The following is a 27451-nucleotide window of genomic DNA, read 5'->3' as shown; positions in this document are numbered from 1 at the left end:
CTGTTGTTTATTTAAACGACTGGGTTCTTGTCGCAGACTCCTAGGTGTAACGATAGTTTATTTCTCACCTCGTCCTGCTCCCACTTACTTGGGCAAGGACCCTAATTCTGACAGGGTAGGGTTGATCATTTACCTCACTCGATCGTGCCGGGAACGTAGCCTATTGAGGACATGTGTCTGGCCACGGCTGTTGGGTTACATGGCCTTCCTAGTCAACATCTTATTAGATTGTCGCTTACACATGAAGCCATTACAGAGGCATCTTCTTCGCCATTACAAATCTGGCGTAGACTCTCTGCGGTTAAGGATCCCCCGCCCGGCGGACATCTGACACAGCCTAGCCTCATGGAACCGCACGTCGTTGGTGGCTCAGGGCAAGCCACTTTGCACCTCTCTCCCGACCACCTGGGTGGCCTCGGACGCTTCGCCACCATGCGGGAGCGGTCACAGTGCGGGGGAGATAGGGTTAGGAGTCTGATCCCAGCCACTCGCTCTGCCACACATGTATGTGCTGGAGATGCTAGCCATGCTTAAATTCTCTCAACACTTCCAACATAAGCTGGTTGGCCAGAATGTGTAAACCCGCTCAGACAACGGGTCTTTTGCGGCTTACATATACCGGCAGGATGGCACTCGGTCAAAGTTTCTTGACACGTTTGACTGCCCTCCGAGTGGTTTCTCCCCCCAGAGATTCTTGGTCGTTCCAAGCCCTTTTCGGGGCCGCTGGAAACAGACCGGCTTGCCACAGCTCTCAACCAGAAGTCGCAGGTGTTTTGTTCTGACGTGAAGGAGACAGAGGCCATCTTCTAGATGCCTTCCCCCTGCATCTGAGATGCTACGCATTCCTTTTGTTTGTGTTGATACAGCTTGGCACAATCGTAGCCGAAAGACGGTAAGACCCGACTTTGGGCTCATACTATTCTCGACTTTATGGATTGGTCTAGCGATCATTCTACTGAGCCGCGCAAGGCTCCAGTCTTTTCGATCGCGATTTTTTCCTTGTCGTACTTTCCGACAAAGGTGGATCGTTCTCGACCATCGGCGGCTATCGCTCGGCCTTTACAACCTTTCGTGTGGGTTCTTGATGGTTTGACATCTCCAATCCGAATCTTCTAACCAGAGTCTTGAGATCTTCTTTCTCAAAAATCCAGCAAGTATAGGGATAGCTCGTCATGGAGCCTGTCTGCCATATTAGATGCTTGACTAACCCCCCTTTGAGTCGATGGCTAGGGCATCTCAGCATATTTTATCCATCAAGATTGCCTTATTGTTTGCGATTGGCTGTGACCAGAGGCGTAGCTCTTCATGCTTACGCATTGCTCCAGGACATTTATACACAATGTGCTGCACTCAACCCAGGTGAGGTGAATGGGTATTCAGTAGGATTAATTAAATGAGTGCACGAAGCGCCTTTAGCAGCTGGAGCTTCAGCTGGGGTAATATATAGTGCACCAATGAATAGGAAACTAGATAATCAGTGCCTCATAAATGCTATTAAGTGCAATGTGTGCAACATAATTATAAGTGTGCCTGGATATTAGAGATTTTTAGCAGAATATGACAGATCACTTAATGAGTTGACTGACTTTTCTTTCAGATTAGAATTTTTACTCGCTGAATAAGAATGTGTACCATATTTTATAGGTGGAAAATATCTGAGAAATGAAATGAGAAATTTTCTTGCCAATGTTTAATACAGGCGAGATGAACAATTCCATCTAATAGATATGAATAATTGGGGATCTAAAGATTTTGATGATCTCTTTCTAATTCATGTATGTATTTTTTTTCCTTTTGTAATTCTAGACAATGCTATAGACTCTACACAGAAAGTGCTTACAAGAATGAATTATTGATGACGACTGTACCTGAGATACAGAGAACAAACCTTGCCAATGTTGTTCTACTTCTCAAATCATTAGGAGTAGATGATCTTCTGCTCTTCCACTTCATGGACCCACCCCCTCAGGTATATGTTTGCTGTTTGTAATAACCATTCAGTGATAGATATCATTCTTTCAACATTCATCACAATTGCCTACTTTTATCCCTTTACTTCAGGATACTGACGATCCCGACCTTTTCAAGGCTTTTTTAAAAACTCATTTTCATCAAGCATTTACATGCTGCCTATGACGAAAGAGTCATATTTGACTCGAGAACAAGTACCAGTTGGAATGATAAGAATAAACATTCAAACTTTAGTAAGAGATTGCTGTCCAGGGTAGATTTTAATGTCAGTAGTCAGTCCTGGAAATGTTTGATTCTTGAAGTAGATCCCTTGATTACTTGTTTTCATGGCCCTGTTATTCATCAGCATGTTTAAAGCAACATATTTATTTGTCGACCAACAGATGTCCAGAAATATTTATGAAAGTGATTAACTTGGGATTGACTCTGATCTATATCCACCTTTAGGACAACATGTTGAACTCTATGTACCAGTTATGGATCCTTGGAGCATTAGATAACACTGGTCAGCTGACACCTATTGGAAGACAGATGGTAGAGTTCCCTTTGGATCCTGCACTCTCTAAGCTTCTTATCGTCGCCTGTGAGATGGGGTGTAGTTCTGAGGCTTTGGTAAGTACATATGAATGACTTCGTGGATTGCTGGACTTGCCTACAGGACTTACATTAATCCAAGGTTATAAAGACCACGGACTTTGATGCTCCTCTCATTGGCCTTGGATATTTCTGAACCTTTTTTGTCTCACCTGAATGAAGTTCAGCAGAGACCTACATGTAGTAATCACTTTTCCTGTTGGTCTGTTAAAAAAATAGTAAAGTTTTTGTTTAACTTGCTTTCATTTCTTTATTTCTGCATCAATCGTGTTCATACTTGGTGCAAGTGATCCTTAGGTAATACCACATTTGTGGTGATGAAGATGGTGAGGTCAAAGGTAATCTAGGGGTCAAAAGGTCACAGGTTAAACATGTCATCATTTCCTTATTTATATATGAAATTTGTTAAAACTTCGAAAAAATTATCATAAGGTATTATCACAAATATATACCTACAAAGCTTACATCAAAGATGATCGTGGGGTCAAAAGGTTATTTTGCTTGTTTTATTGATCACAAAATCAGGAGAGTCTTGGTTTGTGAACTATCTTCTTAGTCTTTCCTTTTGGTACTTTGATATAGAAATTGGCTTTTAAAATATGTGACCTTGCCCTGGAAATGTCAACTTTTGAAGCCAGCTTGTATTCAAACATTCTTTTAGATATTTGGAAATATGCTTAGACCCTTCATCTACACAATGTATTTTGATCTTTTGATTGAATGAACTCACGAAACAACTTCATGGAAACTGTATCAAAAATGATTTTAAAATGGAGAGTAAATAGCATTATCATTATTTTACAGTGACAACACTTACTCAATGAATTCAGAAGACTTTCCAACAAATGATAAAAACCAGGATGCAAATTATGAGGTACTTCAAGAGTTCAGCTTTTAATTGAGAATTCACCTATTGTAAATGGATATTGAGCAGATTTTTATTATGAAAGTAATGCTTATGAGTAAAGGAAACCTTTATTTCTCTTACTTTGCAGATCATTGTCTCTATGTTGTCTGTTCCGTCCATTTTCTACCGTCCAAAGGGCAGAGAGGAAGACAGTGATCAAGCTAGAGAAAAGTTCTCAGTCCCAGAAAGTGATCATTTAACATTTCTTAATGTCTACCAGCAATGGAAAAATAACCAGTTAGTAACAAGGATTTATTTTGTTGAAAATATATAATAATTTTTTTTATAGTATGTTTATCATTAGAAGGAATTGATATTTTTTGGAAATACAGTCACACTCTTAGCCACAACAAAACCCTAATGTTGAAATTTATAGAGGGTTCATTTTGGAGGTAAGACTAAAAAATTCAAAATTTATGTTTTAAGTCATAGGTTTCTCATTGCATTTCAACTTGATCCAGAACATCTTTTTAGTGTTTTGTATTACAAGGAACTTAGTAACTGTATTTGATCTAGTGCAACAAATTCTGAAAATGTTTATACGTTGCTCTTTTGAACATATCAGTCATTTGATGGCAGTGAGTGTCTTTTCAACAGTAGATAGACATCAATGAAATGCATGATATTGCTTGGATTGCGTAGTAAACATATTAAAATGTCTTTCTTTTCTTTCCAGAGCCACTTATGGTTAAATTGTATATGAAACTGATTATCTTTCATCTTTATGTTTATCTTTGCAACAGCTACTCATCGAGTTGGTCCTCTGAGCATTTCATCCATGTGAAGGCCATGCGTAAGGTACGCGAGGTACGACAACAGCTCAAAGACATCATGGATCAACAAGGTATGGAGCTGGTCTCTTGTGGGACTAGCTGGGATCTTATCAGGAAATGTATCTGTTCTGCCTTCTTCCACCATGCTGCCAAGCTCAAGGTCAGTTCTTGGGACTTTGTCTCAAAGTAATTTCATGACATTTCCTCTGATGGCATTTGCCTCAATTCTTTGCACATTGCCAGGATCAAGAAAAAGATCTAGAAAAAATAAATTAGAGACGGGGATTAAATTTAAAGAAATTAGATAGAAAAGGATAGGGAGGGGAAGGTTGGTCCTGGCCAAGAACATGTGACAACTGCAGGTTCAAATACATTGATAAACCTTAAAAACCAACAGTACTAGTACATACATAAGAGAAAGGGCAAGTTACTTGCAATAGATAATCAGTATTGATACAATACAAAATATTTATGTTTATGAATATTATGAGTATTGGGCTATTCTGCGTGCATTTAGTTTACATCTTGTTTTAAATATTTTTCATGCTTTTTCTTAAATTTGTTTTTTGCAATCATTTTGCAACGGATTATTTAAATTGTTCTGTATAATGTCTTCTTGAATAAGGCGACACTCAAATCATTTAGAAGTTTGTCATTTTGACAGATTAAGAGCAGTAATATAATACTCAAAATCATATCTGAGGATAATGTTTAAAGCCTGTTTTTGTATCCTTTCTTAACATTTTCTTTGGGCAACTGAGAAAATTTATATGCTTCGTGAAAGTATTTATGTCTTAATTTTCTTAGATAAAGGGCAAATATTTCAAATGTATTACTCAAAATAGCAACAAAATGTGACCAAAAGGCAAACTCTGTGTCTGTCCTAGTCATACTAATGATACCAACTACAACGCAATCAATGGCATGCCTTTGAAGAAAGCACAATAGCTTTAACCCTAATGAGACTGGGCTATTTCGATGCCTAAGAAGACTGAGGGGGGGCTGATTCAGCCCCCCTCCCCTTATGATCTCGGCCGTCGATCGCGCAATCGTGACGAAAATTGGCACGCGGGTTACCCATGGCATAATCTACAAAAAGACAAGATCAAATTTTGTGAAAAATCTCAATGATAATTAATTATGCTAATTTATGCGTAAAATCAAAAGTTTGCTCTAATTAACCAAATAATGCCCCTAAAATGCAAATGTTTGGTAAACAGACACTTTATATGAATCTGATCAAATGTACTTAAAAAAATTTCAAAATCACATTTTTTTTCTTATGTATTTTATTGTTTTCTAAATTTCTTATGTATTTCTTTGATTTTCGACTTTCTGTTTTTTATTGTTTTTTCAATGGAAATTGTCGGGGACTTTATTTTGACCATAAATAAGATGGAATTAATTGATTTTAATCAGTTAAAGGTAAAATAATGATACATTAAGGAATTTTGGCTAAAAAACACTATTTGCATTGGCTTTGTACACAAATTCATGTTTTTTAGCAATTCTGGGTCTGCATGCACTTATGAAATGTTGCGTAATTTCGGAATTGCGTACCCGGGGGTCGCAATTTTGGTCTCAAAAGTTGCGCGAGACTTTAATGTAAAAAGTCAGTAAGCGACACGGTAAAGAAATTTCGCATAGCCGATTTATCACGAAAAAAGTCAAGGGGGGCTGTATCAGCCCCCCCCCCCCCCCCCCAGTCTTCTTAGGGTTAATTGGTCTGGCATCACATTTGTTGGTGTGACTAACACGCAGTAATGCAGATTTATGCCCTGTGGGCTCAGAGCTTTGTGGCTATTGGCAAGCCTATATTCAGGGCTCTACTGTCGTATTCAAACTCCAATCTAGAATCTATTCTTGATTGTTATTAATCATTTATTATTAATCATGCATGAGTCGAAATGCCTTCTGTAATCAATCCATGATGAACATCCATTTTTGTTTGGCTTGATGAAGTGGGTTCCCCTGAGCTTCTGTGGGGCATCCTGTGAGGACTTCGGTTTTGACATCACCCATTGTTGGAGTGTACATCTTCCAATGCTTGATGGATTATGGCCTGTAGCCTACTGTCATCAATTGGATGGTCTTTAAAAGCAGTTGGTTGCACAGGTGATGGCGTTTCCCTAATGGTGGTATCTCGTACTGGCGAATCAATGGGTATATCCATCTTAGTTCGCCACCTGTTGTTGAATGGGACATCCTCTTCCTCAGTTGATGATGCTGTTTGAGTAAACCTATCTGTGCTTCCCTGGGTACTCTTATTCGTCTGGTAGACCTACTCTGCTCATTAGAGAATGATAGAAGCAGCTTCTCCATCTGTGCTTGCATAGATTTAGCCTTTTTTTATCATCATGACCTGGGCCTTGGCTTGCTGTCTCATCTCATCATTAGCATTGGCTTGATGTTTCATCATCTCGTCCTGAGCCTTCGATTGGTATTTCATCATTTCCTCCTGAGCCTTGGCTTGATGTTTAATCATCTCTGCAATCTCCAACAGAGCCTCGGTCTTCTGGTCTCCGAATGGAGGCGTGGGTCCGAATCCCACATCTGACACCATTTGTGTGGCAGCCCTCCGTCTTGGAACAAGTCCTGGAAGCTGGAGGGCCGGCCTGTCCATTGCCTCTATCACCTTCATCCATTGATGAATTACTAGCCATTCTTGATGCGATCACTTTCCTTATGTCTGTATGGTGTTATGTAGAGACCTGGGCTTGTTCCGTTTTCCCAAAATATATGGGGGTGTAGTGTTGAGAGGTAGTGTGAACATGTGAAATATAGAATAACAGGGGACTTCTTTTGGAGTTGTAGATTCTCTATGAGGTGGTTTATACTGTAGTAGTCAATCGGATTTCATAGATCACACAGGTTGGAGACGATGAAATCATTTAGTGTATGAAAACGGTCATAATTGAATTTGTAAACAAATTTTCGGCATTACTCATATGTTTACGATCGCATGCTCGATCTGTAATCAAAATCATAAGTCAGAAAAACTTGGAACCAGTGGGATTCAAACCTGCTATCTACTGCTTTCCGGGCATTGAATTCCAGTTCATCGTGACTTAGCTGGAACCAGAATAGCCTGGTGGTTAAGTCACCGCCCGGATTGATTTTCATTACGGATTGAGCATGTGATTGTAAATACATAGGAGTAATGCCGAAAATCTGTTTACAAATTATAATTTCCTCTTATTAAAGCCTCTTTATTTACGGTCATAATTTAATTATACATCATCATTCAGCATTTGTACAGGTTATCACAATTTGCACCATCACCAATTATCTAGAATTATATTTGCAGTAGAAGAAATTAAGCAAATAATGTTGATTTCCAAACCTTTTCTTGATTCAGCCCAGTTGGAGAGGAGCGCAGGGAGTTCGTCGTTCGACTCCTACCTCAGCCAGCGTCGAAGTGACAACATTACCGCGAAATTCCACTATTTATAGTCTCCGGGAGCTGCCTTACGCAATGCGTTGCATCCGTCGGTCATTGAGCTCTAACGCACCAAAAGCTATAGCGCCATCTACGTTTGATGCAAGATAACCAAAACCGTAGCGGACTGGTTCGCTACATTATTGATGTCTCTGTTCATTCTTAGCTTAAGAAGGGTAAAATGAAAACACGATTTGGTGATGATGTGAAACTTAGAACGAGAGATCCCTTAATTACATTTTCTCTTTATTTATGTTTGATTAATCAGGGTATAGGGGAGTATGTGAATGTACGGACAGGTATGCCTTGTCATCTTCATCCGACTAGCGCCCTCTTTGGTATGGGATTCACACCCGAGTACATCATCTACCATGAACTGGTCATGACCTCTAAGGTATGTCTTCCTTTGTCAGTGATGGATCTAGGTAGGGGCACATTCTACCCATGCCCCCCCCCCCCCCCTTTGAGAGACATAAACAATTTTTAGGGGAATATGTCTTGCATACGCAAGTGAGGACTTTTTTTTTTGCTTGTCAAAGTTTTCCTGGAACAAAGTGTCTTCCATTTTGTAGTGAAAACCTTTTTGTCTCACCTCCATAGCAGAGTGAGACTATAGGCACCGCTTTTCCGACAGCGACGGCGGCGGCGACAACATCAAATCTTAACCAAAGGTTAAGTTTTTGAAATGACAGCATAACTTAGAAAGTATGTGGACCTAGTTCATGAAACTTGGACATACATGTAAGGTTAGGGAAGCATTACTGAATATCCTGCCTGAGTTTCAGGTCACATGACCAAGGTCAAAGTTCATTTAGGGTTAATGAACTTAGACCATGTTGGGGAGTCAATATCGAAATCTTGAAGGAGAATGAAACCTTTGGAACAAGATAGCTTGTGTAAAAACAGAAAAATCAAAGAAACAGATCAACGGAAGTTTGAGAACAATCGGGCAAATAATGAGAAAGTTATGAGCATTTGAATATTGCGATCACTAACGCTATGGAGATCTTCTAATTGGCAATGCGACAAAGATGTGTGATGTCACTTGTGAACAACTCTCCCCATTACTTTAGTATATATTTCACTTAAATTGCCTCTTTTATCACATCTATCAGTAGATCATGTGTTCTTTCTATAGAATGGCATGTAATACAGATTTTTAAAGAATACATCATGGATAAAGAGTTTGTATCACCATAAGAAAAAGCAAAGAGACATTTTGAGGGTATTTTATAGTCCATCAAAGGGAAAGTTGTTCACATGTGACATCACACATCCTTGTTGCATTACCAATTTGAGGATCTCCATAGCATTAGTGATTGCAATATTCAAATGCTCACAACTCTCATTATTTGTCCGATTTTTCTCAAACTTTCTTTGTTCTTATTCTTTGATTTTTCTGTTTCGACACAAGCCTACTTGTTCCAAAGGTTTCATTCCCCTTTAACCTCAGGTTAAGATTTTGAAATGTCATCATAACTTAGAAAGTATATGGAGCTAGTAAATGAAACCTGGCCATAAGGGTAATCAAATATGACTGAATATTCCGCCTGAGTTTTAAGTCACATGATCAAGGTCAAAGGTCACTTAGGGTCAATGAACTTTGGCCAAGTTCGGATATTTGTTAAATTACCATGATAACTTTGAAAGTTTATGGATCTGATTCATAAAACTTCAATTGGCCATAAGAGTAATCAAGTATCAATGAACATCATGTGCGAGTTTCAGGTCACATGACCAAGGTCAAAGGTCATTTAAGGTCAATGAACTTTGGCTAAGTTGGGGGTATTTGTTGAATTACCATCATAACTTTGAAAGTTTATCGATCTGATTCATAAAACTTGGACATCAGAGTAATAAAGTATCACTGAACACCCTGTGCGAGTTTCAGGTCACAGGTCACATGACCGAGGTCAAAGGTCATTTAAATGTCAATGAACTCTGGCCATTTTAGAGGTATCTGTTGAATTGCCATCATAACTCTGAAGTTGTATTGGTCTAGTTCATAAGAGTAATCAGGTATCACTGAACATCCTGTGTGAGTTTCAGGTCACATGACCAAGGTCAATGAACTTTGGTCATGTTGGAGGTAGTAATCAAATCAAATTGCTGTCATAACTTTCAAATTTTATGGATATAGTTTATGAATTGTGGACATAGGGGTAATCAAGTATCACTGACAAGTCTTAGGTCACATGATCAATGTCAAATGTCATTTAGGGTCAATGGACGTAGTATTGTATCATTATATAAATGATGTTTTTTGTGAATAATTGTTTTATAGTAGTTTTCAAAGTCAGCACTGCTGCTATATTGAATTGCGTAATGCAGGCGAGACTGCCAGAGGCGCTCCACTTGTATTAGTGTTTAAGGTGCCTTAATACCCACCAGTACCAGCTTTAATTTTAATCCTAAACTTTAAAACATTATTTAGCAAGTTACATGTAGCATTGGTTGAAATGTAGCATATAGTATAACAACCAATTTTCATGGAATGTAAGAGTTATGAAAGTAAGACAGTATCTCTTGTTGCATGTATTTGTTATTCCTATGTTTGTTGATTATGCCATGTGAATGATAAGAATGATAGCATTGTGATTGAATCCCTCTAGGAATACATGCAGTGTGTGACTGCTGTGGAGGGTGAATGGTTAGCTGAGCTGGGACCTATGTTTTACAGCATCAAGGAAAAGGGCAAAACAAGACAGGTATGCTTCTTTCTCAGATTGATATTGATCTGTCTCCAACTCACTCCTTCAGATGTCAATGATTGAATGAATGATTGATCATTGAAAATATCAATTCTTGCAGTTAGATTGAATTGCAATCATACAATGTATGTACAAGAAAGAAAAAAAAAACAGTGGCACAGTAATTAAATGTTTGAATCAAGAAATAAACATGAAATATAATATCAACATTCAGAAGCCCAGTTAATGTAAATACAATATCAATGAGATCTGTTTAATATTCACATATTGGGAATGATAATTTTTTTTAAATATATTTTTCACAATCTAGCAAGGACGTCTGGCAGCGAAGGCAGACTTGCCTAACATGGAGGAAGAGATGGTTCTTGCAACAGAAGAACTTCGGGCTAGGAAAGAAGACAAACTACTTGAGAGAATTAAATCATCGAAAAGGTAAAAGTTATTCTCATTCTTGAAAGTAAATTTTTATAATATCAACTGTTATTAGCTCATCCGGCCCGAAGGGCCAGATGAGCTTGTGGCGTGTCGTCCGTCCACAATTTCAAAATGCTTCTTCTTTGCCATTTCAAGTCCGATCTCAATTCTGTTTGCTTTATATGATAGCACTAGGTGGGGGATTCAAAACTTCTACACAGAATTTTGAAACTCATTAAATATGCTAATTTATGCGCATTTTTCAAAATTCACAAAAAATGCTTCTTTATTTATTGACCGATTTTGAATTTTTTGCTTCCATCTGGTAGAGCTTTATGAGGTTCCCCAAATTTCTACACAGAATTTTGAAATTTTGACAAGAACAATTTTTATGCGAATTTATGCGAAATTAATTTTTTTTTTATGCATATTTTTAAAAATTCACATGAAATGCTTCTTCTTCTTTATTTGTTGACCGATTTTGATTTTTTTTCTTCCATCTGGTAGAGCTTCATGAGGTTCACCAAACTTTTACCTAGAATTTTTAAATTGAGAGTAGAAAATTATTTATGCTAATTTATTCAAAATTTATTAATAAATCACAGAAAATGCCTCTTCTTCTTTATTTGTTTTCTTCCATCTGGTAGAGCTGCATGAGGTTCACCAAACTTGTACACAAAATTTTGAAATTTTGTCTAGAAAATTATATATGCAAGTTTTTGCAGTTTATTCATAAACTTCTTCATTTATTGATCAATTTAAATTTTGTTGCGTTATATGACAGCTGGAGGTGGAGATACAAAATTTCAACTCAGAATTTTGAAACTCATTTAATGTGCTAATTTATTAATAAATTTTCAAAACTCACAAAAAATACTTATTTATTTGTTGATTGATTTTGATTATTTTTGTTTCATCTGAGCTACATGAGGTTCACCAAGGTTCTACACAGAGTTTAGAAATTTTGACTAGAAAATTATTTATGCTTAAGTTATATGAAATTTATTCATAGATCACAAAAAATGCTTCTATGTCATTTCTTCATCAATTTCAATTCTATATTCTCAATTTATGTCACCAATGTAATTCACTAACAGTGCCAACTGGGCTGAAATTAAAATTGTGTTAAATTTCGTTGCGAGATGCCGGATGAGCTCCACATCATTGATGTGCTAGTTATACTCCTGCTCTGGGGCTCATGTCATAAATTTTACCATTGATTGAAACTTTACCATCATTGGTAACTTCCAAGTAAACCTTACTTCTGATTGGCTTTTGATTTATGTTGCCTTGGTAGCTTGCATTAACCCTAAATAGACTTGGCCATTTTGACGCCTAAGAAGACGGGGGGGGGGGGGGGGGGGGGCTGATTCAGCCCCCCTTTATAATCTCGGCCGTTGATCATGAAAATTGGCATGCGCGTTACCCATGACATAATCTACAAAACTATATGATCAAATTCTTGCTAATTTATGCGGAGAATCAAAAGGTGACTAACTAAATAATGTCCCTAAATTGTTCATTTTTGGTGCACAGACTCTTTGTAGGAAGTTGATCAAAATATACTTTAAAAGAATTTCAAAATCACATTCATTTTCTTACGTATTTTATTGTTTTCTAAATTTCTTATGTGTATGTATTTCTTAGTTTTTAGACTTGTTGTTTTTTATTGTTTTTTCAATGGAAATTGTCAAGGACATTATTTTGACCATAAACAAGATGAAATTAATTGATTTTTATCAGTAAAAGGAAAAATAATGATACATTAATGAATTTGGCTGAAAACACTATTTGCATTGAGCAATTTTGGGTCTGCATGCACTTAAAAAAATGTTGCGTAATTTCGGAATCGTGTACCAGGGATCGCAATTTTGGCATCAAAAGTTGCATGAGACTTGAAACGCTGTAAAAAAAAATTTGCACGGTGAATTTATCACGAAAAATGTAAGGGGGGCTGAATCTGATCTAAAGAAAAGGGAAATTTGGGTAACTCTCAACAAAGAGATTCTTGGTTGGTAAAGGCATTCTGACAATACATGTAGATATTGGCAGTAGGCAAGTTATCTATCCTCCAAAAGTACACAAGACTGAAGCAGTAAAAAATTCTCAAATTTGTCCTATAGGGTCTTTATAGTGTCCAAAATCACCTGGCAGCTCATATTATAAGAAATCACACAAAATAGCTCAATGTAAGCAAAAATTGTCAGAGCTCAAAAAAGGTGTTGTCTACGTACTAGGTGAACATGAGATACATGTACATGTTCCAAATAACAGATACAGAGACTTTGAATAAACCAACATTGACGAGCATCTTATATGATTATAATTAAACTATATGAGCCTAGGTTAAGTTAAACTTAGGTTATCACGCTTACAAGGACCTCAGAAGGGTAAGATGAAAACATGTCACTGTGAACTTGACCTTAGACCTTTTGACCTCAAAATCAATAGGCTTCCTGGGTTCCATGCTAGTATCATACACACCAAATTATATGAGCCTAGGTTTAGTTAAACTGAAGTTATCGCGTTTACAAGGACTGCAGAAGGGCAAGATGAAAACATGTCAGTGTGACCTTGACCTTTGACCGTTTGACCTCAAAATCAATAGGCTTCCTGGGATCCATGCTAGTATTACACACACCAAATTATATGAGCCTGGGTTAACCCTATCTAAACTGGGCTATTTCAGACCAGAATATACGGGGGGGGTCAATTTGACCCCCCCCCCCCCCGATCCCTGATTGCGCGATTGTACGCGCGTAGAGCCGGATGGAAACTACAAGACTGTATGGTAAAATTTTCAAAAAATTAATTGTTTATATTTTTTTATTAATTAATTATGCAAATAAGCGTATGAAATTTGCACTAAATTTGTTTTTTTGTGTTATGTTTTTTCATTTAACTCCATTTATATAGCTACATGTAGTAGAATGCTTAATATTTGGTGCAAGTATCAGTTATTACATTTCTAACAAATACCTACCAAAAAATTGCGAAAAAATACAATCAATTCTTATGTATTTTATTGGTTTTTAAATTCTTATGTATTTCTTTGTTTTTTCAAACCTTTGTTTTCTATTGTTTTTTCCGATGAACTTTGTTGAGGACCCTTTTGCGATCATAAATAGCATAAAATAAATCCATTTAAACCAACAAAAGTAAAAATAATCATACATTTATGATTTTTTGTTGAAAAACACAATTTGCATTGACTTTGTACACAGAATCACGTTTTTGACCAATTTCGGGTCTGACATGCACTTACAAAATGTTGCGTAATACCCGAACCACATCCCCGGACGTTGCAAATTTGGTGTCAATAGATGCGCAAGACTTTAAAGTAAAAAGTCAGCGAGCGGCGCGGTCAAAAATTTCGCGCAGCGGCGAAGTGACAAAATTTGACAAGGGGGGGGGGTCAAATTGAGCCCCCCTAGTTTATGAAGGGTTAAGTTAAATGGAGGTTATAGTCGATTAGACATTTTTCGAACCTAGAAATGTTCTTTCCGATGAAGTTTTTTTCTTGATTCGTGTTCCTATGGGGTCCTAGAACAAATTCAGCTTGGTTGCCCAAACGGCAACTTTGGGCAACTTTGCTAATTTGCATAAATCCAAAATGGCCGCCAGATACCAACTTAAAAACTGAATTTTTGAATCCCTTGCAGCAGAATGATGAGGAACACCTCTTTTTATGGGTTTTGGTGTGCGTAGAATCCATTTATAATATCAATTTTGCTACATAAGGTGATCTTCAGGCTAACTCCAAGATGGCCGCCAGACGCCATCTTGAAAAATTAGATTTGAACCCCTTGCACCAGAATGATGATTAATACCTCTTTTTAGGCGTTTTGGGGTGTGTAGATCCATTTATGTTATCTATTTTGCAATATAAAGTCATCTTCAGGTTAAATCCAAGATGGCTGCCAGGTCGACGCCATTTTGAGAAATTAACTTTTGAACCCTTCGCTCCAAAATGATGATCAATACCTCTTTTTAGGGGTTTTGGTGTGTGTAGAATCCATTAATTTTATTATTTTTTGATTATAGGATCATCTTCAGGTTTAATTCAAGATGGCCACGAGATGTCATTTTGGAAACTTGAGCTTTTGAATCACTAATCCCAGAGTACCATATAACAACTTATAATAAGGGGTTTAGGTGGTGTTTCTGTAAGTTTTTCTCTTTTTGAAAAGATGGTCTGCTGCAGGGTAAATGGCCTATAACGTAAAGTTAGATGGCTGACAGACCTTAGCTAAAAAATATTACTGAAATCACTTTTCGGAGACTGATAGGACCTCTTTGGAAGGGTTCAAACAGCGGTAAACACTTCCTCATGACTTTTTGTCGCTCAAAATTTGTTGAACATCTGTCACGAAATTACATATCAATTTAGTACAGCCTTTGAGCAAAAAACAAAACATATTTCTAATTTGAACAAGTTCGTGAAGCTAACTTGATCATTCTTAATTCAACTCGCCCCTAAGGTATTCAGGGATATCATCTAAGCTTCCTCACGGTCTTCACTATCCCGATCTAAACAAGGCTCAAAATTTCCTCCTCGACATCCTCCATCACGACACTTTCGTCATTTCCAGTTTTGACATTGTCATGATTTTGACGATAGTGGATGGATAGCAGAATTCCACTTTACCTGAACTGTAGAATGTCGTACATGACAAATGCTCTTTGTGGCATCCACATATCTCAGTGCTGCATCTCTTACCCTCTGACCTACATCATGTAAATTGACAGCGAATTACATCAATCAGTTCAGGTGGAGTAGGGACACCTAGAGCAATGACAGCAAGGGGGATTTCATCTCGGATCTCCCATCCAAATTGAGCTATATCCCCGGGCTCATCAAGGGGCTGGTACTGATCTACAGCTATCAAAAGAGCTCAAAGCGCATGCAGGAACAGGTTATTAGATGTTGGAGGTAGGGCCATTACTTTAGGATTCTTTTTCTTCTTGATGAAGAGAGAGAAGCGAGCTGACTCCATAGACACGTCTGGTTGATGGCCATACATAGCAGGACAGAAGGGTTTTGCTGCTTCCATCAGATCTGTGAGAGTGGTCCCTACCTTTCCAAGTATCTTAGCCAAACCTTGACAATCCCTGGCAAGTATAGTGTGTTGAGTGCACTTATCTTGCCTTTGCTGTATGGATGATTTCTTGTCGCATCCACTGAGGGCATGAACACCAACCAATTGCAAACATTTTGGTCCCAGGTCAACACAGATTGTATTGATATCCAGTACTGTACCATCTCACCGTTCGATTTGTACCTTGCACTATAGCTCCGCCTGATTAACCCAATAGTCAAGCAGGACAAAAATGTTTGTGTCATCGCTATAAGCACACAAAGCACCTTCTGACCACAGCTTGCTGCAAGACATAGGAGATCAAGGTGATATCTACCTCATCATGAGCAAACACACCATCAGCAAGTATCTCTGTTGTTGTATGCTACCCTAGACCATGGACCTACCACTAGGTCCATGCCTAGACTGATGGTAGGCATACTCAACAAGCTTGCCAGCCTCCGTTTGTTGTTCTTGCTCCTCATGATATCTCTCCTAGGCAGGTTACTGGTGATGGAGAACTTATGGTCTATGATAACTTCACCAGCTCTTAGTATTCTCTCATAATCCTTGACAGAAATGTCATTGTACACGTCCAAAAGAGCACTCTTCTTTCTTCCATCTGTATAGTGACTCAAATGTCCTTGGGAAAGTGAGATGAGATCTAAGGAAGTGCCACCATGGGGAAATAATGGAAGTGTCGAGATGGAGAATATCAAGGGAGAGGTCTTTGAGCATTGTTTAGATCAGGAAGGTAAAGACAACGAGGAAGAAGATATCCCTGAATACCTTGAGGTCGAGTGGAAATCGAGTAAACTTCTCGAACTTGATCGAACTTATTCGAGAGGAATACTACACACCACTGAAACATCTTATAGTGAGCTGCTATATATTAGTCTGGGAAGAGTGGTCATAAGCTCAAGCTTTCCAGATGACACCTGGTAGCCATCTTGAATAAGACCTGAAGATGATCCTATATTGTAAAAGTTATAACATAAATGGATTCTACACACCCCAAAACCTCTAAAAAGAGGTATTGCTCATCATTCTGGGGCAAAGGGTTCTAAAATTAATTTCCTAAAATGGCGTCGATCTGACGGCCATCTTGGATTTGACCTTAAGATGACCTTATATAGCAAAATTGATAATAGAAATGGATTCTTCACACCACAAAACCCCTAAAAAGAAGTATTACTCATCATTCTGGGGCAACGGGTTCACATTTAATTGTTCAAGAGTGCGTCTGGCGGCGGCCATCTTGAATTTGACCTGAAGATGACCTTATATAGCAAAATTGATAATAGATATGGATTCTTCACACCACCAAACCCCTAAAAAGAGGTATTCCTCATCATTTTCGTGCAAGGGGCTCCAAAAGCGGCCATTTTGGATTTATGCAAATTAGCAAAATTGCCCAAAGTTGCCGTTTGGGCAACCAAGCTGAATTTGTTCTAGGACCCCATAGGAACATGAATCAAGAAAAAAAATTCATCGGAAAGAACATTTCTAGGTTGGTGTACTGAGCCTATGGGACTGTCAAATCGACTATTATCGCATTTACAAGGACTGCAGAAGGGTAAGATGAAAACATGTCACTGTGACCTTGACCTTTGGACCTCAAAATCAATAGGCTTCCTGGGATCCATGCTAGTATTATTAGGGACAGTGATTTTCCGTTTCTCAAAATTGCCTTTTCCGTTTCAGAAAATCTTAAATTCCGTTTGAGCATGTCTGAAAACAGAAATTCCATTTCTCCATAGACTTTGTGTACATGAAAAAGTGACAATTCCGTTTACATAGAAAATCTGCCACTGTACTAACATTGCCTTAAAATCGATTTTAGTCGAAGAGATTCGAGTACAAAAACTATTAAAAAAAACATAATCAACATGAATACATCCTCACCTTTCACATTTTTAGCATTATTTTATGGTTAAATGAGGTTTTATCGCTGATTTGGGGACTTTTTGGACATCGTTTTGAGCAGTCAACGACTTCCGCCTATCCGCCATTTTGGATTTGTTGAATCATCGCGATCATGATATTATGACCGAACGCAGATGGCAGCAACACACAGCCGTGTTTCTGCCTTATATGCGGACGTGAGTGTAAACTGATTTCGATACGATCGAGTGATGGAGGGGCTCGAGTGCAGTTACGATGTGTTGATTGTCATGATTGTTGTAGCGATTTGAGATCGTGTTTTTTCCAGTTGATATTTGTATTTTGTTGAGGATTTGGGAGTAAATTTATGTTGCTATTCTGTGCATTCTGAGAAAAAAATGTTTTCCGTGATAATCAGTTTGAAAAGCCACTTTCCATTTCAAAAGGCCGATTCCTTGAATTCCGTCCCTAGATTATACACACCAAATTATATGAGCTTAGGTTTAGTTAAACTGAAGTTATCGCGTTTACAAGAAAAAGTTAACGTACAGACGGACACCTAGCGTGATACCATAATACGTCCCGTAGGACAGGCTTATAAAAACTTGGTGAAAGAATGCTGGAGATGTCTGAAATAAGCTCTTTGTTTCCATTCAGTTATGTCCTCGGGTCCAGCTGGCACAAAAAGGTTGTTACAAAATCTTTAAATGTGTCTGTATTATTTCAATTTGCTAAAAATGCAAAAGAAATGTATGAAAAATATACAACACAGTCAGTTTGTTTTTTCGCCTTTTTTTCTTGACATAGCGTGAAAATGAGCATTTCTGCGCTCCTGCGCAAACCGATTTCTGTGAGCTTTACAAAAATGGATAGTGCTCACTCAAGTGTTCTGTCAAAAATTGTACTGTCATTTGATAGATGAGACCCAAACCCAAGAATGTGTGAAAAAATTATCTCAATGTTGTGTATTTTTCAATTCCCAGGACTTTTTGAAGTGTAAACTTTTTATTCATACACACTGTAGTGAATTATGACTGGCAATTTCACATGGAAAATTGTGTTATTTTTACCTTTCAGAATGAAGATTGCTACTCCTGGTAGGAAAGAGGAATCAACTACATCAACACCAAGGAGAAAAACGCCATCCTCATTTGGATTATGATGTTTTAGGATTTCTTAGAAGTAGGAATTTCTTGAAAATTTCTAAGTGTTATTTCAGGTCTTTATGCCCCATATTTTTAACAATGTTTTTATTTGAACCGTGACTTAATCATCGGTTTGACCAGAACATAAGGGAAACAATGCAGACATTCTGGGCTTGGTGCAAGGTGTAAATAGTTTTGTTATTCTTCAATGTTAAGTATTTAACATGGTTATCCAGAATAATAAATAATTCTGTATATGCAACCAATTGAGGCTTATTGATGATCCCTGTGTCCTTTCGAAGTACCTAGTCTTTTGAAAATAAAGCTAGCAATTGTACTTAAAACTTCAGTCTTATAAGGACAAGTCCACCCAACAAAAAGACGATTTGAATAAAAAGAGAACAATCCAACAAGCACAACACTGAAAATTTCATCAAAATCGGTTATAAAGTAAGAAAGATATGACATTTTAAAATTTTGCTTAATTTCACAGAACAGTTATATGCACATCCTAGTGGGTATGCAAATGAGGAGACTGATGACGTCATCCACTTACTATTTCTTTTGTATTTTATTATTATGAATAGGGAATATCCTATTTTTCTCCTCATTGTCAAGTGAAACAATGATCAAATCCTCCCTGAATATGTGGAATAAGCATTGTTTACTATTATATGATTCAGTCAAGTTGGTGCTAATTGTCAAATCTAAAAAAAATGAAATATTGTATAATTCAAACAATAAAAAACAAAAGAAATAGTGAGTGAGGGACGTCATCGACTGTCTCATTTGAGTTGTGCATATCACTGTTTTGTGAAAAATAAGCAAAACTTTAAAATGTCATAACTTTCTTATTTTACATCCGATTTTGATGAAATTTTCAGCATTTTGCAAGTTTGATTTTTCTCTATTTATTCAAATCAACATTTTTGTGGGGTGGACTTGACCTTTAAAGGGATGTTCCAGGCTGAGAATAATATGATTCAAAAAATCAAACAAAACATTGAAAATTTGATCAGAATCGGACTAGGAATAAAAAAGTTAAGGCATTTTAAAGATAAGCATTATTCCGGTGAAACAGTTCTAGGCATGTCTTCATAAATATTCAATGAGCAACATGATGATATCATATGCCCACTTGTTCTTTTTTATTTTATTATATGAAATTAGGTTTATTCAATATTTTTCTACCAAGAACTGAATAAAAGGGATTGACAACTTATTTAGTGCATTAGATATTCATTGCTGCAACTTATTTCATTATAAAGGAGACACATTATTCACACATGTATGAAAAATTGAAACAATTATGATTTTATGGAATAACATAAGAGAAAGGAAAGTGGTAATGTGACATCATCAGCTCACCTAATGAATATTCAAGATGACGTATAGAATTATTTTCACAAAATATTGCTTAACTTTAAAATTCAATAACTTCATTATTTGTTATCCGATTTTGATGAAATTTTCAGCATTTTGCTCTGTGAATTTTACCCCATAAGTTTCACAACCAAGAAAACGGGAGAAAAAGAAAACCGTGAAAATTGGCATGATAGTATGGGACGTAATCTACAAGAATGTATGGTTGATTTTTTTACGAAATCATCAGATTTATTAATTATGCTAATTTATGTGTAAATCATACTTTTGCTCTAATTCATTATAAAAAAATCAGAGAATGCCAATTTTGGTGTAAATATTCTTTACACCATTGCTAACAATTACAAATTTAAAAAATCCTGGTTTGGAAATAAATTTGTTATGTATTTCACTGTTTTATGAATTTCTTATGTATATGTATTTCTTTATTTTTCGATCTTTTGTTTTTCTTTGTTTTTTCACCAAATTTTTACAGAACCTTTTTAAAGCATAATTATGATAAAATCAATTAATTTCAGCTGATGAAAGTAGAAATAATCATATCTTTATGAATAAGGTGAGAAAACTCAATTTACATTGACTTTGTACACAAAATCACGTTTTGGAGCAATTTGGGGTCTGACATGCACTTATGTAATGTTGTGTAATTATCAAATTGCAAACCTGGGCATCATGAATTTGGTCTCAATAGGTGCGCAAGACTTCAAAGTAAAAAGTCAGTAAACAGCGTGGTAAAAAAAAATCCGCGCAGAGGAATGGACGCAGAAAATGTTGAGGGGGGTTGATTAAAAAAAAAAAGATATGGGGTTGACACCAAAACTATAACCCTTTAATACCCTGACATAAACTTTGAAATCATACATTTCACTACTAAAATCAAATCAAAATAGAATTATAGAAAATGTTAACGTCATGAAGATGCTGACAATTTTTGCTGTGTCTGCGCCCTCTTATGTACATGGATTTAGGGAGCTCCTACTGACTGGTTCAATCCAAGTTAATGAACTGTCTTGGTAAAGCAGTTGGTGTTCCTATTCAAAGCTCTTTAGCATGAAATGAGGATCAGTTTCTTTGGAAGAATTCCATATGACTCTGAGACTCACATTCTGCAAAGAAAAACATTTTTATTTTCAAGCAAAGGACTGAAGATCATATATGTTAAAGAAAACTGCATTTATTTTTGTTTGTTTAAACCTTTGTTCTTTGAGCCATAGTTGGAACTCTTTACTGTTTCAAAGCATTGACTTGCTCTGTGACCGATTGGGGAAAAAATTGCAAGTTGATCTGAATGATTTCTTTTACAAAAAACCTAAATAGTACATTAGTATTTGGCAGTTCTTAGCAGTTTTGCTAAAAATGAGAAAATGGGTTCTAAAGCTACAACATTACTAGAGTGTATGTATTTGAATGCATGTAAAAGAATAAAAGCATGCCTATATATATTTGATACCTGTATTAGTGAACCTTTCTCAGTGTACCAGCTGAATGAAGCACAATCGTATACAGAAAGTTTGAACAGGCCTTACATATCAAACCCATCCTGGCAAAAATCTCTGATGGAATTCAGCTTTATAAGACCAGGGTGTCTTTTTTGAATTCCTCTATAATTCTTATATTTTTTGTTTGTTCTGAAGTGCCATTGCTATGAATAGATATGAACAAATTTTTGGTGTTGGAGAGTAATATGTAGTTAATGTGAATTATCAGAATAGAAGAACTGCCAATAACCCTTGACTTACTCTTATAATTTTCTTAAAAACTGTCCTCTAAAAACACTTGGATTTTGACATAAAGAAACAAGGACTTTGTTTACTATCGAAGAAAAATTTTGCAGGGAAAATTTTGTAAGTCCACTTATAAAAGTGGAGTAGGGGTCTAGGCTACATGTACATCTTTGGTTTTGCAAGATTAACTTGATTTTATTGACTTGATTTCAGTTGCTCTTAGTAGATATGGATGGTTTATTCATGTTTGGATGATATAAAGTTGATAAAAATCTTTTTCTTTTGAGTAAAAAAAATTAAACTGCCACAACAAAGAAAAAATCATCAATCATTTGTACATGTTTGAATGGAAGTGATTTAAATCAATTATTAAAAAAAAAATCATAGTGATTTAAATCGCAATTTAAATCAACGTGATTTAAATCAGCCAACCCTGTGTGTGTCAGAAATCATAATGCCATGGTAACGACATTATATGGTGAAAATCTTGCGGTTTGAATTACTTCATCAATTTTCAACCAATTCTCATGAAATTTGGCTCACTCATTGGTTTCGAGGTAAAAATGTTCGAGACTGAGAGTTTGTGTATGTCGGAAATGGAGTTCCCATGGTAACAACAAATTATATGCCCAAAATTAGGTAAAAATCTTGTGGTTCGTACTACATCTGTTTAAAACCAATTCTTATGAAATTTGGCTCACACTTTGTTTTTTAAGTAAAGATATCCGAGACACTTATTTTGATGTGTGTGGGACATCGAGTTGCCAGGTTAACAACTTATATGCCCCAAATTAGGTAAAAATCTTGCGGTTTGAACTACTTCATCTGTTTTTAACCAGTTCTCATTGTATTTAGCTCACGCACTGATCTCGGGGTAATACTAGGGAAGACACATTTTTTCCATGTGTTGGAAACTGTTGCCATGGTAACAGCATATGGCGGGGGTATAAATCACCTTCAGTGATAGTTCTAGTACCGGGTACTCGAATTACAAAATGATACCTATGTACTGCACCAAAAACGAAAATTGGGGGCTCTGGTCTTAAAATGGGGGGTCCAGAACTGCTCTCGCATGAACGATTGCTAAAAATGCAATGCATGATATTGGTCATGACGTTTCTGCGCGATGAACCAATCAGCGGCCTACGAATCGCTCTGCAGAGCTTTTGCTGTCGTTAGCTTTAGCTGTCGCGAGTATGAGCGGGCACTGCTTAGAAATATGGACCTACTACCATGCTAGAAACCACAAATTTGAGAGTGAAAAATTTAGGCTGAAAATGGGGGTCTCGACTGCAGCACATAGGTATCATACATTTATAATAAGTGCCCCCCCCCCCCCCCCGTATCATGCAAGTGCGATGATTGCTGTTGCTAAACAGTTACAATCTAGTTATTATTTGGTTTATTTGCTTATGAATTTCTGATTTCCAAGTGGAAAGACCATATTGCATACTGCCACCTCATAATACTATCTCAAAACAAGTGTGTAGGTTTTTTTTTTTTTTTTGGGGGGGGGGGTTACTGTCGTATTCCATTTATTATTTAATTCTTCAGCTAGTTTATAGATGTATCAAAATGTTGACAGGTGGCATTTGTCCAAGTAATCGTTCTGCATTTTCAAATTGAAATTACAAGCATGTAATAGTCGATGTTGGGTGGAGGCAGTGATATCATGTAACAGTGATAAGTGACTTGGCTTTCACTTCTAATTTGGGACTAGTAAACACACGTTGTAAATATTCAATGGTCAGAATTTTTAATGCATATTTTCCAGGGTTCCCAGCTTTTCAAGAAAACAAAATTCCTTGATTTCCTTGATGAAGTTTAAAAATTCCCTGATAATTATTTAAACCCATTCCCAGTTTCGCATGTTTTGTATGTTGTTGCAGTGAATTAAATGTATTTTCAGTATAAAAACAATAATGAAAAACTAATTAGCACCATAACCAGTCATTCAATGGATGTTGTTTGATACATATGCAACAAAAGATAACAGTCTGACTGACTACCGTGCTTTCGACTTCTGATCAAAATTCCCTGATGTTTCCCTCATTTGAGGAATTTTTCCCTGATTTGAGGTATTTTTTATCAAATTCCCTGATTTTTCTCTGACTGGAAAAAAGTAAAATACTTTTCCCTGAGTTCCCTGATAGGCTGGGAACCCTGGTTTCATACATGTACGAATAATAACTGTAAATTGTACATATACTGTGTAATAAAATCATTATTCAGAACACTGTTATACACTTTTCCATGTAGTGTCCTTATTCATGCATGTACCGTATTTGATCTTAGAAGCGTTTCCCCTCCAAGTCTATCGGTCTCTCTCCCTTTGTCTTTGTCTCTCAAACTCTCACATTTCCCTTCCCACCAACCTCACTCCTACATGTACTCTTTTTTTTCTCCTTCCTTTTTTCTCTCACAAATACAAAATAATTTAATGTGCATTGTGTTTAAAAAATATTGTTATATATTATCTATTCTTTAAATTTCAAAAATGGCATGAATATCCTTCACAGAGAAAAGCTATCCCAAAATATGTGCCCTTCAATCCTATGCCTGGTATTTTGACATAAGTTAGAGTTGAATCTTTCTGCAGGAATATTGCTTGTTCTTTTCTAATCCTATCATATCAGCAAACAAGCAACTGGGACAGTGGGAAAGTCTCTGTGGAAAATACTGATAAAAATTCCTGATTAAAGATGCAGCAAAAGAGTTGAAAGGAGCTTAACCCTAATAATCCGAGGGGGGGTTATGCAACCCCCCCCCCCCCCCCCCCGGTCGTTTTTTTTGTCTCGCCTGCATAGTAGAGCGAGACTATAGGCGCCGCTTTTCCGACGGCGACGGCGGTGGCGTCAACATCAAATCTTAACCTAAGGTTAAGTTTTTGAAATGACATCATAACTTAGAAAGTATATGGACCTAGTTCATGAAACTTGGACATAAGGTTAATCAAGTATTACTGAACATCCTGCCTGAGTTTCAGGTCACATGACCAAGGTCAAAGGTCATTTAGGGTCAATGAACTTAGACCATGTTGGGAAAATTATTTTCAAAATCTTAACCGAAGGTTAAGTTTTTGAAATGACATCATAACTTAGAAAGTATATGGACCTAGTTCATGAAACTTGGACATAAGGTTAATCAAGTATTAGTGAACATCCTGCTCGAGTTTCAGGTCACTTGACCAAGGTCAAAGGTCATTTAGGGTCAATGAACTTTGGCCAAGTTGGGGGTATTTGTTGAATTACCATCATAACTTTGAAAATTTATGGATCTAGTTTATGAAACTTGGACATTAGGTTAATCAAGTACCACTGAATATCCTGTGCGAGTTTCAGGTCACATGACCATGGTCAATGGTCATTTAAGGTCAATGAAGTTTGGCCGTGTTGGGGGTATTTGTTAAATTACCATCCTAACTCTGAAAGTTTATGGATCTAGTTCATAAAACTTGGACATAAGAGTAATCAAGTATCACTGAACATCCTGTACGAGTTTCAGGTCACATGACCATGGCCCGGGGGGGCCACTTCCATTCACGAGTGGATACCATGCGCGACCATGGGGTCTCAAAAAGCACCCTAAACACGTAATTTCCATATTGTGAAAATGCACCCCTTAACAAGTATTGGCGTGTGAAACCCTACCCTTAACAAGTGTTGGAAACAAAACGATACTCCTGGCAAATGTTCCCTGAAATGAACCCCTAAACAAGTACAGGAATGTTTTATTGTTACGGGTCCTTCGGTCGTCGGCTTTACCTTATTTGGTTTAGTACGACCCCACCTTCTACACCTCGCGCAAATAGGACTCTAAACACGAAGTGTTGGGGCAAAAAGGACATCCTTTATAAAACATTTTAATTTTTTTTATCATCCCCGCGAATTCGACCCTAAACACGTAATTTTCCTAGCGAAATAGATACCCTTTTTTAATTATTTTTGTGTTTTTGACACCCTTATCACGTTACGTACGTAACGTGCCCTATCGTGAAAAAGACATCCTTTTTACGTGTTTTTTTGGTCGCGCATGGTATCCATTCGTCAATGTAAGTGGCCCCCCCGGGGACCATGGTCAAAGGTCATTAAAGGTCAATGAACTTTGGCCGTGTTGGGGGTATTTGTTGAATTACCATCCTAACTCTAAAAGTTTATGGATCTAGTTCATAAAACTTGGGATATAAGAGTAATCAAGCATCACTGAACATCCCCTTTGAGTTTCAGGTCACAAAACCAAGTCAAAGGTCAGTTAAGGTCAATAAACTTAGGCCATGTTGGGGTAATTGTTGAAGTGCCATCATAACTTTGAAAGTTTATGGATAGAGTGAATGAAATGTGGACATGGGTGTAGTTGACAGTCTTAAGTCTCTGTTCAAATGTCATTTATGGTCAATGAACGTGGTATTATATGTCATTATATGAATGATGTTTTTGTGAATGATTATTTTATAGTAGTTTTCAAAGTTAGCACTGCTGCTATATTAAATTGCGTAATGCAGGCGAGACTGCCAGAGGCGTTCCACTTGTTTTTGTCAGTACTTTCTAATGCCTCAATATTTCGAAACAAATTTTCATGATTTTATTCTCTGATCCTTCCTGCACATTTTGATATCAAATTTATGGCAATCGGACCTACCATGCAAGTGTCAGGTTAGGTTTACCGAACAAATGTCACTGAAATTCCGCTTTTTCTCTTTATGACTGTATATAATTTAAACCCTATGGACAAAATCGGGAGCTTTTTCAAATAGTGTAAATAATCAACCACACACATATGCACCTGAAAACGTTTGACGAAAAACAATACAGTGAGAGACTGTTTTACCGACCGGACTTGTATACCCATCATTAGCGCATCGTAACATTGCATACATTAAGCACTTTGCAACATCCTTCCAAAAGAAAAAGATGATGAAAACAAAAATCTTATTTATGAAGTATCTATTTTCTAAAAATAACAAAGTATGGTGGAAATTAGTTAATCATAGATTTTTGTTAATTCTCTACTGACAGCAGAAAACACACGGTTGGTATATGAACCACAAGTGACAAAACATCTCACATGCAAAGAGGGGCGCAATTGGAATCTGATATGTTTTTTCTTTTAAGATATTGATTTCAGGCATTTTTTAATCTTAATATTTTGTAGGTATTTGTGATTACTTTATGGTGGAAGTTAGATGAATTTTAAGAAAAGATTTGATATTATTGAAAAAATGTTTGGTATTGTATATCCACTACAATACATTATGGTATAGTATCAATGTTCTTCCAAGTTGTCACAATTGTAAACTCACCTGCTTGTGCGGTACATCATTTGCTGATTTGTACATGTTTAGTCTTATTTACTGTTTTACCTTTCGTCCTTTATTAGCAGTTTTGTAGCCTTTTTCCCCCGAGAGAGGTATTCGCCCTTTATTAGCCGT

At 36.9% G+C, this 27451-nt stretch overlaps 1 protein-coding gene across 1 annotated transcript in view; it reads left to right on the top strand.

Annotated features, from left to right (window-relative positions):
• The window catches only part of LOC129279741 (pre-mRNA-splicing factor ATP-dependent RNA helicase PRP16-like), a 30885-nt gene extending 6620 nt beyond the window's left edge, over positions 1–24265 (top strand). The window contains exons 3-10 of the mRNA XM_064094842.1: positions 1807–1969; positions 2419–2583; positions 3561–3709; positions 4216–4405; positions 7953–8078; positions 10297–10392; positions 10706–10827; positions 18849–24265. Coding sequence (XP_063950912.1) covers positions 1807–1969; positions 2419–2583; positions 3561–3709; positions 4216–4405; positions 7953–8078; positions 10297–10392; positions 10706–10827; positions 18849–18933 — 1096 coding nt within the window. The 3' untranslated portion in view covers positions 18934–24265. The remainder of the gene's footprint in view (positions 1–1806; positions 1970–2418; positions 2584–3560; positions 3710–4215; positions 4406–7952; positions 8079–10296; positions 10393–10705; positions 10828–18848) is intronic.
• The last annotated feature ends 3186 nt before the right edge of the window (positions 24266–27451 follow it).

This window comes from Lytechinus pictus, chromosome 2 (genome assembly GCF_037042905.1).
Source record: "Lytechinus pictus isolate F3 Inbred chromosome 2, Lp3.0, whole genome shotgun sequence".
Classification (NCBI taxonomy): domain Eukaryota; kingdom Metazoa; phylum Echinodermata; class Echinoidea; order Temnopleuroida; family Toxopneustidae; genus Lytechinus; species Lytechinus pictus.
Note: the sequence above shows the minus strand (reverse complement) of the source record. Positions and strands in the feature narration are given on the sequence as shown.